Source organism: Phalaenopsis equestris, unplaced genomic scaffold (assembly GCF_001263595.1).
Source record: "Phalaenopsis equestris unplaced genomic scaffold, ASM126359v1 Scaffold201692, whole genome shotgun sequence".
In the NCBI taxonomy this organism is placed as follows: domain Eukaryota; kingdom Viridiplantae; phylum Streptophyta; class Magnoliopsida; order Asparagales; family Orchidaceae; genus Phalaenopsis; species Phalaenopsis equestris.
Window position 1 is genome coordinate 13251 of NW_018221439.1, and position 14483 is coordinate 27733.

The window sequence follows — 14483 nt, forward strand, 5'->3', positions numbered from 1 at the left end:
TTTTACACAACTAGTTATCACCTAGAAACTCCTAATAGAAACAGATCTTTAAATTATATTTACTTAAAAGTTGCATTGCTGCCCAAACTACATAATCATAGCCAACCAGACAATGTGAGTGCACTCAAGTTGTAAGATCGCCGCTCTCTCGAGTCTTAGTTTCAATTACAACAACTTTTAGCATAATCTCTTGTCACTTAAGTTATGTCAATAAAGTCAAGGAGATATTGCTCATCTCAGGAGATTGAAATCGTTCTATAAGAAAATGAATTTTTCTACACGTCACTAATACACCAAAAAATGTGCAATTTTATGTATATATTTTATGTTTAAATTTAGTGATATTGCACTTTAAAGAAGGGTATTTTTATATTTTGTTGCAGGTATATTGATTTTAGATATTTGGAGCAAAAAGTGCCAAAATGAGCAAAAATGAGGAAATTTGGAGTAAAAATGTAATTTTTTAGCATCCTGGCGCCAAAACTAGCGCAATTTTTCAAAGAAGATGCACTAGAGGTGCCAGAACTGGCGCCAGAGGTGCCAGAATCCAGAAAACAGTGCGGAACTCTAATAAAATGGCACCGGAGGCACTAGAGACGAATTAAGATGAATTATGGAAGTTGTTAACTATTTTTTAGTGGTTCTAGAAGGCTCCAAGAAATTCAAGTTCCTCATGGACTGATTCAATGCATCCAGACACTCTGGAAAGACTTTTGAATGAACAGATATGTCTCTTGGATGAAGAGATTTTTCCTTCGATGTGAAGAGGTGTGTCTTATGGGAAAAAGGAGGGAATTTTGAATTCCTTTGAAGACAAGGCTGGTGCGCATATAGTGAAGTCTAATGAGGTCTTTTGTGAGTGGTGGAGAGTGTGTAGGCAAGTGGCATGAGAGAGAGGCGTGAGGTGTTGTGTGAGTGTGGCGTGAAAAGTTTTGGAGGAAGAGTTAGGTTTTTCTTCTAGAGTTGTAAGAGCAGAGGAAAGGTGAGATTTCTTCTTCATTACAATTTTTAAAGAGAATTGAGTGTGATTGTAAAGAGAGAAAGTGCTTAAATAAAACTTTAAGAGATTTGCTTGAGGAAGAGTGTGAGATAAGTTGTGTTCTTTCCTTTCTTTGTTTTGTAAACTCGACAACAAAAGGTTAGGTCAACAGGTACATGATTGATCAGGCCAGTGTTCCCTTTATAAGAATCCCAGCAAGCGATCCTTGCTTGGGCGGGGGTACCACCTCTTTGATTTGGTGAGTAGCCCCTCCTGTGAGCGGTCGAACAGGCACTCGCATCTACTCTTCATGTTGCATGTTTGCCTGTGCAGACGCGACTATCTCTATGTGTTGGGACCACCTTGTCCTTCAGTGTACTTGTTGCTGACCTGGTTGTCTGAAGTAAGTGGGTTCCTTGGTGGGGTCCTTTGGGGTCTGACCCATGAGGTTCCATTTCCAGGCGAGGAATTTGGTCATTAATTTGGGTTATTGCTGCCCTAAGGACCTCGAATTGCACCATCATGAGGGTCATTTGGGCTTGCAAGTTTTGGACTTGTGCATGGACGTCCGGTTAGGCAGCATCTCTACTGGGTTTCATGCTTGCTATCTCTCTTTGGGATGTTTCTCTTTTGTAGTTTTTACCACTTCTCGTTTGTGGCATGATTCATGCTCACCGCGCCACCTTTTAAAATGTTCAGTCCTAAATTGTCCTTCATAAACAAGCCCCAAGAGTTATTATCGGTTGAAGGAGGAAAGATGGAGAGAGAGCAGAACAAGTTTAGAATTACCCGTAGAGAGATATGGGAGATGGCCTTTATTTGTATTTTTGCCTCCAATTTATAGAATTGTGTTTTTTACAATTAAGGAAAGGAGGGAGTAGTTATGGATACCACTTTTAATACAATTAGTGTTCAAATCAATCGTATATATTTCATACAATATCGACATTACAATTTGAATTTTAATCTGACGGTAATTGGTCGACCGACTTATTTGAATTAGGTCGATTGAGGTTACCGTTTGAATGGCAACTGCACCATGGGTTGGTCAACTGAGACACCCGGCTGAGTGTCGATCTCATCTGTCGTGGAGAAAGTGGGTTAGTCAGTTGACCGCAATCAAGAATTCCTGCCTGCACTCTAGTCGATCCGGACTGCAAGTGCGATATGTCGTTCAAATCTCTCACCATAGTGTGTCAGTCGATCCTTGATTACGCAGTTGGTTATGGGACGGTAGGATGCCTCGATTGTCTGGTCATCATCAACACCATTCAATTGCTTTGAGATCCATTCAGACAGCTGTGGTGTATGCACTGACCTAGTGATTTTGCAAAAAAAAAGTTCAATTATAATACAATCATAGTTGTACCATGTATATTCCTCAAGTATTTTACTTATTGAGTTGTAGATGATAAGGTATATTTGAAAGGACACGAGGCTCTGTGTAAAATATAGTGATATTAAATTTATCCCTTTGGACCAACATTCAACCCAAACCTATAAAATTCACTTGGACAAAACAATCAGTAATTGTTGTCAAATATCTTTCTATTAGATTGGGTCGACTACCTCTTCTAATTAAGCGGACAAAAACTCATGACAATCTAGGACAATAAAATCAAGGAATCCTGATTAGGTTTGTTATAATTCTCCCCACCATCTGCATTTAAGCTCACAATGATGAGTTCTCAATCTAAAATTTAACTTACCGCTACTATTTGGTGAATAATCAACACCCAATAATTAATCGCAATTGTCTCATGTTATTGAGAAGAATAATTAATTATAAAAAGTCATGCCTATGAAAAAACTCGACCCTGGAGATTAAAGTTAGCTAACGGGATGCCCCCGCATCAAGTACATTTGGCAAAAGTTTGGGCTAGCTCACCTGGTGAGAACCTCTTATCAACTAGCAGGAACTCCAAATGCACACACTTAACATCATGATCAAGCAAGTATTCTTCTTGAGCGGATGACTAGTTAAAAAAGCCTTAATACAACCTCTGGAAAAGTTAGCCCTTGTTGTAAGTGCTTCAAGCATATTTAGCATTTAATGATCTCCTATACTCGGTTCAAGTTTATATTAGCATTAATTAACTTGATTCAGACATATTCATCATTAACTTGATCCAAATAAAGATGAATGTACATAATCAATCACTTTGAATGAACATAATACAAATTTTTGTCATGAAATATGATTTTGGCTTCAACTCAAAAGAATAAAAAAAAACTTAAAAATATTATAGAATTCGCAATTACTAATACTTAGACATTAGAAATTTATCCAGCTTAAGAATCTGGAACCAACCTCAAATATTCCATACTGGCTATTCACTTACTCGAGAATTAATCAAAGCAAGCATGTATATATATATATATATAACGCAAAAAAAAATCCATTTTTTTAGCACCAACAGAACTACTCTATGTTCAATAGAATAAATACAGCTACGAAGAAAAATATACCAATCTTACATGAAAGGCCCACCATATTTGCTGAAAGTTTAGCTTTTTCAAGAACAAGATCACCAACAACAAAAGCACCAGACCTTTCAAACAAAGAATAAACAACTTAAGATAGCTGCTAAAAGGCATAATTAGTCATAACATTGAATCAAAATTATACAAACTACATTCAAAAATGCTCCCTATAAGCTATGTGACTAGACCCTAGTTAGTCCAGAGACTATCAATCCATCAAGATCCAAGCCAAAAAGAGCCAACATAGCTCCCAGCTGTTATGTTAAATATAGATATAGATACATATGTTTGTGATATATAGATATATATCATTTCCTCCATATATTATAATTTCATCTGAGTCTATGCATTACCAAAAGAACTTATATTGTTCTTTTTCAGAAGTCGGTTAAACCAAAACCAAGCTATCTGAAAGTTTAGTTCTACCTCTAGTTTAATTGGTTGAGTGTGCCTATGCTTTGGTCCGGTTCAATTGGATTAACAAGTCCGCTAAGAAATTTATATTAACCAACCGAATGCACACCCATACTCCTAGAAAACAGAACAAGCAGTTGTTAACAACAGATATAAAATGAGATATGTACCCAAGATTCTAATATAAAAAAACATCAAAGGATGTCAATCACATGAAATAAATGCTTTGCCAAAAATTAAAATATCTAAATCCTTGCAGCCAAACAGATTTACATACATTATTATACCGACAAGAAAATATTAACACCTTTATTCAGTCCTGATCAATAGGTGTTACACATCTATAAGGTCAACAGAAACCGTTAAATAAGATTCCAAATCAGCGAAGTACTTACAAACATTATGAATATTAGGACAACAAAACGAAAGTTTACTCTATAAGAATGAGATCATATCCCTTAACAACCATATCAAATTCCTATTTGGTGAAAAGAAAAAGGCAACTCATCTTGGAATGATGTAATTTTTCCATCAACAAAAGCGGTCGAACCATTGATGCCAAAAAAAGCTTTAAGATGTGATATAATTAGACCTTGTTGAGTCAAAGTAGCAAAGGTCCCATTCCAGCCACCCCAACCAACGGTAGCAATGAAATTAGTAGCCAAAGGATACAGATCCATCAATGGAAGGCTTACTAGGATTCACAATAGAAATAGCCATAGAAAACACCCGAGGAAAAAGACACCATGACGTGTACAGAGAGCTTGAAGTTGGTAACCAATTAGAACTGAGGAATAGATGTAACTATGCCTGTAGGTCGTCAACAATAACAATAATAATAATCAAATCCAAGCAAACATAAATATGGATAAGTTGTGTGCTTTCATAAATTAAAACCTTTTTGGGCAATGACAAACAATTAGCAGCAAGGAAAATTTTTTAGATTTAGCAGACAGGCTAATCCAGTCCAGTGGCAAGAAGATCGCCCATGAAAAATCTGAGTAATGTCCAGACCACATATGAAAGAAAGGTTATAGGCTAGTTGTGAGACTTAAATCTAATCTACAGCATATCTTCCCTTAAGATTGACAAATTTTTTATAGTTACAAGAACTCAGGAAGATAAATATAACATTTAACTATCTTTTCTTGGAACACCATCTTGCATCTTCAAGTTTGTATCTTTGCTCTTGTCCATGACTGAATTTATCCCTTCTTGATAACCTTGTATGAAGCATTTAAGTGCATCTCTGTAAGCTGATGCTCTAATCATGTAAAGTCGCTGCAGAGCTGGCTTTAAGGTTTCCATGCCTCCTCGTGCTGCCACTGCAAGATCCTCCAATGTTGAAGGCTCATCGTTCTTTGAATTGGCATTTCTCCCCTGATCAACATTGTCATTTTGCTTATTTTTATAGTCATTAGGCCTTAAATCAGGACCAATGTCTCGCACCCAACTAGCTGCATAGAGCCTTGAAGCTTCTTTTAAAATTAGCCAGCGTTCCACCAATGTAAGCTTCCTGCGTTTCTTTATATGAGGAGGATCAGGTAAAGATGAGGGGAATGCAATTTCCTTTAGATCATAGCGGATGTAATCATACACTTTTCTACTTGCTATCCACAATTTCATACTTTCAATATTCTTTCAGCAAAATAAATGAACAGATCTCCGAACAGCTGGACTCTGCAGTAGACGACAAGCAAATCAACAAGTTATTCATCCATTCTTGTTGATATTCTTTATAAATTTGGTAAAGCTTTGCTAACCACTCAAACCAGCTCCAACATAAAATCAGAGCTTAAAGAGTGTGAACAAAAGTATAAAACGCGTCACGTGAAATCAAAAAGAAGATTGACTGCTTCACTATACCGAAAGATTTAGAAGTGTGTTTCAATAATAGAAAATGAAATTGTTACTTATGTAGAGCCTTTAATGCCTATTGTATGACAAAATACATCATCAGCATCATCATCCATCCCAACTTCTTGGGGTGGTAAGATTCTCTGAGTTCCCTTTCTTCTATCATTAGTGTCGTGAGTCATGAGGTGAGGTGAACTCTATTTAATGAAAAACACTTTTGCATAACTTCTAGACATATAACAATGGTCCACACGCACTTCTTAATTATTTCATATTTGATTTAACCAATTTATTCAAGAATAGATCATCTAGCTCAGTTGTCAGTGCTGGAATCACCTAAATATGAATGGAAAAAAAAAAATACTCATTTTTTTACTTTAATCTCAAAAATAGTGATCAAATTCATAATTTTCTCACCCATAATTATCTTAGCAATCATCCTGTCAATAACCTTATTCAACTCCTAAAATTTTATCATTCAAAACTTTATCCACTAATACAACCACATTTCAATTGTTAAGCTTTCCGAAAAGTAATTAGTTACAAGTAATTAGCTATAAACAACCTAATATCAATGATTTTTTCCCTATTTTTCTCTTAATTTTATTTTATTCATATAAAGAAGTAATACTTTTTCCTTAATCGTAACAACCACCAAAACTGTCATTGTAAGGTCTCAAGTTCAAGATGCTAAAAGTGTACGGTTAGGCAGTTGACAACCAGTGTAAATATTTTTTGTCGAAAAATTATAACATAAATCCTTAAATCATTATGTCAATGTTAGGACGTCCCATGGAAGTGACGTGTTATACCACATGGATACATTAGAAAGAGTGCAATAGCCATTACACCGGTGCCCAAGAGTAGTGTTAAATAAGCAAAAATTCTCACATTATGGATGAATACGAGCAAAAAAATTAGTTTATAAAACTAATACAATAGTAGAAACTTGAAATATAGATACTTTTATGGGTAAATGAAAGCAATTAGTATATATTATTGCTCATAACAAAATAAATATCTAATGCATTCATGAAACTAAATGAGTTAAAGAAAAAACTAAGATTGATAGCATAAATTTTTAATTTTGGTATTCGGGTACGAGTCATATTAGAAATTGTTTAGTTTTAATTATAGATAAGAGTTTGAATGATAATATTATAAAAATTAATAAAATTAGAGATAGAATACTAGCTTTAAATATTATTGTTGATGCTAAAATTTTTAATATTATAAAGTAATTACACTCCCCAAGTAGGTTTGCATATATGTTCAAAATAATAATTTTAGAATGATATGGAGGAATTAATACAAATTATGCCTCTTGAAGAAATTTTTTTTATTAGAGGTGATTTAAATAAATATGTTGATAGATTGATAGAAGATTTTAGAAGTATTCATGACACCTATGCTTTGAAGTGACAAATGAAAAAGATGGAGTCAATATTAGACTTTGTTTTAGTTTATGCATGTATTATTACTAATATTTTATTTAAGAAAAGAGACGAGCATATTCTCATTTATAAAAATGAATTTTAATTACAAATTAATTATTTTTTATGAGAAAAATGAATCATTGAAATTGTAAAAATTGTCAGGTTATTCCAAGCAAAAATTTAAACGCCAAACATGGATTATTGGTTTTGAATTTTAAGATAAAATATTCAAAAATAAAAAAATAAGAAATATTATTATAGAATTAGATGCGGACACTTTTAAAACAAATAAAATTATTTTTATAAGTAAACTTTAAGATCTTAGGATTTGGGATGATCAGGAACAAGCTAAATACTATATCAAATAAAGTAAAATGAGTATCATTAATTAAGTTATAAAAGATGTGTTCGGACAATCAAAGGAAAAATTTTTATGAATAAAAATAGTTTGTGGAATAATAATGTGCAAGAAAAGATGAGAAAATAAAAAATATATATTATAAAAATTAGTTTAGATGTGAAAACATGGAGAGTTGAAAAAAAATATAAGGTAACTCTTATAGAATCCAAGAGAACAATTTGTGACGCTAAGAATTCAGCTTTTAATGATTTTTATAATATATTAGATACTAAAAAGGGTGAAATATATATGAATAAATTAATAAAACAAAAGATAAGGGAAGTGCATATTCAATTAAGTAAAATGTATAAGGATGAAAATAAAAAAACATTTTTCTTAGATGAGATTAACATAAATGAGATAGGTATTATAATAAACTTTACAACAAGGATTTTGTAATAACAATCAATTTTAGTGATCTTAATATCATAAATAATAACAAAATTTTTTTGTTGTTCCTTTAGTAAAATGAAAATTAATAATGATTTAAGAAGAATGAAGTGTGAAAAAATAGTATGACCTGATAATATTCTAATAGAAGTGTTAAAATATTTAGGAAATCTGAAATTTTTTTTGTTTAACAATTTTTTTAATATTATTTTAAAAAATAAAAATATTTCTGACAAGCGAAGAAAAAGTCTATTGGTTCATATGTTTAAGAATAAGAGAGAAGCGAAAGAGTGATAGAAGAATTATGTTAATGGCTCATACATAAAAGTTATGGAAGAGAACAATTGAACATAGATTATGATATACAACAACAACAACAAAACCTTTATCCCACTAAGTGGGTCGGTTACATGAATCCTTTTTCTCCATTGCATCATATTTAGTGTCATATTTTCATTTAATTCTAATAAATTAAAATCTTTTTTTATACAATATGCCCAAGTCATCCTGGGTCTACCTCTTCCTTCCTTAACATAGATTATGATATAATACCAAATTTTTCTAAAATCAGTTTGAATTCATGCCAAGAAAGTCCACTATGAAAGCTATACATCCATTGAGTGGTTTGATTGAAAAACATAGAGAAAAAATGATCTAGACATACTTTTTATTAAATTAGAGAAAACTTATGATAACATTTCAAGAAAAATACTTTGGAGAGTGACGCGCTAAAACTCACCGGAGTGTAAGTCGGTCGTACAATGCAAGTGCACTTGTGAAGTAGTAATGTGGTTAAATAGTACCGCTCATCGATCCTACGAGGAAAGGGCTACGAATTATTCTGTTGAAAAAATCTCTAGCTTACTAAACTTCTAAACCTAGTTTAGCGTGATCAGAAACAAAATATTGTTTCCTAAAATCCTTTACTTAAAAACAATAATAAAAGATGACATGTTTGGAGAATACGAAAAACAACGGCTAATAAATCTTATTTGTCTTCAAGGTATGTGAGGCCCATGCTCCTATCATTTAGGTAATGTGGCAATTCATGATTATTAATTTCCCCAACGTGATTATTGTCAACAAAGATAGAATATCCTTCGTATGCCTATGTCTAGATCAAAAGAATGTTAGAATCCATGAAGTTGAGGCTTCCTCAAATCTTATGGTATCCTTTAGATTTGTTCCGATCCCCTTTCTATGTTGCAAAACACGAATAAAATGTCTACTATTACCTGGATTTTGTGGTTAACCATTTCGTTCCTCTGCACGATGGGAAAGAGTCACAAATCACGAAATATGTTAACGTCCGAAGTGATCAGATCAAGAGTAAATGAAACTCTATAATAACACAACAACAAAAAAGCCCTGATGTCTCGGAAAAACGATATAAGGAAAGAAATCATCTAAAAAAATTACAAAACCAAATCTCATAAATCACAGAGGCGCGAAAGAAAGTTTAGCTACACATAATAGAAAGAACACGGGAAAAGTATCCCAACAAAATCATTTTTATAAGTAAAACAAAAAAGTAAATACTTAGAAATGATTTATTCTCTTTTCTATAGCAGTCAACTCCTCTCTTATACAATAACCTCTCAAAACATATAAAAACAATACAAAGAAAAAGATAAAAAAAAAAATTTAAAACGTCAACCCCAAGAGAGGAAGAGGAAACCTAAGGAAAACTCTCAAAAACTTCTTTAGTCGTCTCCAACTCTCCTCTTCACCCAAGAATGCTTCTACTAATGACCCATATTATATATCTATGTTTGAAGTTGTTGCTAATTTTGAACCTGATTTTACTCCACCTACAATGCAAGAATTAAAAACTTGAATACTCAAAGATGAAGCTGCTACAATCAATGAGATGTTAGAGAAGCAAAGAAGGCATGGAAGTAAATATGAGTGCTCAATTATATCAGATAGTTGGACAAATGGAAAAAATAGAACATTGATTAATTCATTTGTTAATGGTCCAACTGGACCTTTTTCTTAAACCTCAAGATGGTTTTTCTTAAATCTCTGGATGGTTTTGATGCTATAAAGAGTTGCGAGTTAATATACACTTATTTGGATGACGTGGTTGAGGAAGTAGGAGATAAAAATGTGATGCAAATAATAAGAGATAATGGGTCAAATTATGTGATTGCGGGTAAAAAGATAATGGGAAAAATACAATATACTTACTGGACAGCTTGTGCAACACATTGCACTGACCTAATATTAGAAGATATTACAAAGTTGAAGATTCACGAAAGCACACTTATAAAAACAAACCAAGTTATATTCATTTATAGACGTACGTGGGTTCTTGACTTGATGAGACCATTTATAAAGGAGAGGGAGCTCATTTGTCTAGCCGTCGCATAGTTTGCTATAATATATTTGACTCTTCAAAGCATTTACAGGCAGAAACAACCACTTCGGGCAATGTTCTCATAAGCTTAGTGTTCTAATCAACAGGCTAAAAAGACAAAAAGTATAAAAGCTCAAGTGTTTGATCCATATTTTTAGAGCATCTTGCTTATTATATCAAAAGTATTGTGTCACAACTAAATGATCTAAGAAAGGTTGACTCGGAAGAAATGACAGCCATGGGTTATATTTATGAGTTAATGGATTCAGTAAAAAAAATTACTTTGAATTATGTGTATAATGAAAAGAGTTATGGACCTATTTTAAGGAAAATTGATACAAGATGGGAAATCCAGCATCATAAACCACTACATGCACTTGGTTATTATTTAAACCCTCAATTTTATTTTGAAGATAATTTTCCTAATGATGAAGAGGTGAAAACATGGGTTAATTGCTTGTCTGGAAAGAATATTGAATTATGAAGATCGCCTTTGAGTTCATAATAAAATAGATTTGTATGATAACTTCAGAGAAGACTTTAGGCGTAGAGTTGTTATGGACTCAAAAAATTTAAGATCTCCTTATTGATGGAAAAATGGCACCTATTTAATATAATATTATCATTCAGTTCAATAAAATGGTATCATTGTTGATCCCACACTTATATGAAGTCATTAATTTTGCACATGTATAAAAATACTAGTTTATTGACAATTGCATTGTTTAAGTGTGGTAATCTTATTGAACTGGTCAAGTTAGATTTCAATATCTATTTGGATTAAGTTTATCAATAACTCAATAAATTTTTATGTATTCAATGACTCGAGCAATAAACTAGATGATAACTTGATAATAATTGCTTTGACATATTAAAATAAGTATTGTCAATGTATAAAAAGGTGAAATTGAAAAAGAAAAAAAATTTCTTAGAGAGGCAAGGCGTCAGCCTCAAGAGAAAATAATAATAACTCGTAAAATTAAACATAAATCATAAATATAACAAACCATAACATCTTAAGTAGTAATATAAAATAGAATATCAAAATAAGATGTAAACATTAAAATTTACATTGCACAAAATTTAAATATGCCACAAGGATCAGGATCCATGGTTATCAAATCATCATTCTGTAAAAACTATCATTCACAGATTATGTGTATTATCATCAAAATCTTGAACTTTCAAATATTTAATATACTCAACATATAAAAAAATATTGAATTTAATATACTTTTAAATAAAATAACAAATTAGTAACATAACTAAATAATCCATTATTTGATATTTCCTTTTGATTTTTTTGAAATTCCAACTCCACTTTGTTTCTTTCTTATAAATGATTATGAAATAGAAGTTGCTCCAAATTCAGCAGCTCTTTGACCCATTACAATGGTAATATTGATATCATCATTATCATCATCATTCAAGATTATCACCATCCTTAAACTCAAATCCTACTTTTTTTAGTCGTTAAGTATTCATCATTAGAGAAAATATTATTAGGAACTAAAAGATCTATTATAGCACTATCATTTCATTATTTCTGTAACTTCAAGTGTGCATCTCTTAATTTTTTATCAAACATAATATAAATTAACTTGTTCATTTGACCTGCAGCCAATTGATTTCTTCTTTCTATACAATTGGTTGAATATCTTCTAATTACGCTCACATGTGAAATCTGAACAAGACTAACAATTGGTTGAATATCTTCTAATTACGCTCACAAGTGAAATCTGAACAAAACTAAGAATGTTCACAGATTTTTTTTTTTTCAAACACGTCATCTTCAATTTATGCCCATCAACATTCAAGAATAAGTTCAAATAATATTATTAATATATATTAAGATAAAAAGCGTAAATATAAATCATGAATTCATAAATTTAAAACTATAGATGAATTAAATTAATTAGGTAAGCATTTCTTGTAGCATGTTTGAGCTGCAGTAAACCCAAATATTCCAAATATTCCATTCTTTAAAAAAAATCATCAAATTGATCATTCACTTTAAGATAGTCAGCCTTACAGACCAATTATATCCATGCATACATATAAACTAAACATGAATTTCTATCCATGTGAGAAGTCTTATCATAATAAAATTGAGGATCCCATAACATAGAAATATTGACGTAGTTGTTGATCCCAAAACTCATCAATGATTTTCCATACTTCGTTATAAGCTACTCATTTTTCTCCAAAATTTCTTATTATTTTTTATTTTATATGCTCATAGCTTCATAAATAAATCTTATATTTAGAGCCCTCTCACCATCAACCATGGATAATAACTTTTACTAAAGGCATCGTAGATTTTAAAGCATAATTAACTCTATGCCAAAAATGATCATCTTGTATAATAATCATCGTCACTTATTTTTGTACATGAACTTTTATCTCATTCTTCAAAAGGAAACATAGCCTCCAAAGATTGTTGTAACTCTTTAAATATTTATAAGACTATATAAACAATGATAAACCTTATAACTGCTACTAAATAAGTTTATTTTCTATGAATTTTCTCATCAAGCTTAATACCAAAGAATTATAAAATAAATTTACTTACTATTTTTGTTTGAAAAAAACAAATTTATATTGTAGTAATTGTCTCAATTTCTCAATAAATTAAATCAGGACAATCAGCAACACATGGAGTTCAGTAAATACTCTTCTCTGCAACCTTATAAACACTTGCATTATCCGTCATAACTTGAACAAATAAGCTCTCATCAATTTCTTAAACAACCTCATCAAATATTTTAAATTGCAATTATACATCTTTTACAAAGGTCCATACATGCATCAACAAATTCCAAAAAGAATATCCCATAAAGGTTGTTAATAAGAAAATTTATAATATATCTTTATCTAAAATTTGATCAATGAGCTGATATAATTGTAATGCCTATCTCAACATGTCTTCTTCACTCCACTAATAATTCTTTTTTTTTCTAGCCTCTTCATCCAAAGCTCCTACATTCCAGGAAGATGTTGTGACATTGCCTAGCCTAAGGGAAATCTTGTCTTTTTGTATACATAATGGAAATTTAATCTTTTTTTGTTATTATTATTGTTGGGTATAAATAGATTTATTATGTTCAGGGTTAGGTTTATGCATAGGATTATTGTAAGTCTGAGGTCTAGGGTTTGAGAGTTGTAAGAATTAGGAGAGATCGTCTATCTTTAAAATTATAGGTGTTTATCTTTTGTATTTGTGTGAGTTATTAGTGTTGTATTGTTTGATATGGTTTCGGGAAATAAAATTTTTGTTCGCCCTAATTACAATGGAAAAGAATGCTAATTTCTGCATCAGATCATACCAAAAGAATTAGGCCATCCATAATTCCCAACAAAAGTGATGCATATTTATCCAAGGACTCCTAATCACATTAAATGAAATTTTATTCTAATGAAAGCATCTTGCAATCTAAACAGTCTATTTATGTGTATTTTTTTCATGAGCTAAAAGAGGAATTATTTTAAGGGTTAATATTCTCATTTCATCAACATTCATAGCGAATCTATCTATTGGTCTTCGAATTAGTCAATTAGAAAAGAACAAATGACTTCCACTGCTAGAATCATCATATTGAAAACAAAAATAAGAATTATTCTCAATTATCTCGAACATATTTATTTATGTTATTTCCTTTGGGATGGCATACTATTTAACATTATTTGTTTTTAACCGACACTTTCCCACATGCTCCAACGTTTGTGTGCAAGTCAATTTTCAATTTATCTTTAAATTTCTTAACACCACAAGTAATTTGCTCGTCACAAAATTTAAATTTCAAATAAACATATCTCTTCTTCACATTATATGTTATTCATTTCAATTTTCCATTTATGGCATGCTATCGATACTTTCTTATGCATATTTCATCTTGCGACATAGACAATCAAGGCATTTGTCATTAGCTAGTGATGTACGAAACTTATGTACAGAACCTTTGGAGGTTGTTTGGGTGTTCATGCGATATAAATCTGTTAAATTGGGTTTTGTTATCATCATCATCATTAATCTTTATCATAACTGGTTGGAATTGATTTTATATCATTATTTACTAATTAAATTGTATAGTCATAGCATGTGCGTCACTAACTCATTGGGATTGATTTTACAAGTGTTTCACATGTTTCATTTATAATTATTTC

The 14483-nt window shown here is 31.5% G+C and overlaps 1 protein-coding gene across 3 annotated transcripts in view; it reads right to left on the reverse strand.

The window, feature by feature from the left end:
- Nucleotides 1–4893: 4893 nt before the first annotated feature.
- Nucleotides 4894–14483, reverse strand: part of LOC110036021 — a 31257-nt gene continuing 21667 nt past the window's right edge. For all 3 annotated transcript variants that reach the window (XM_020740367.1, XM_020740366.1, XM_020740368.1), the window contains one exon: nt 4894–5557. In XM_020740367.1, the coding sequence (XP_020596026.1) occupies nt 5012–5503 (492 nt within the window). In that variant the 5' untranslated portion in view covers nt 5504–5557 and the 3' untranslated portion in view covers nt 4894–5011. The remainder of the gene's footprint in view (nt 5558–14483) is intronic.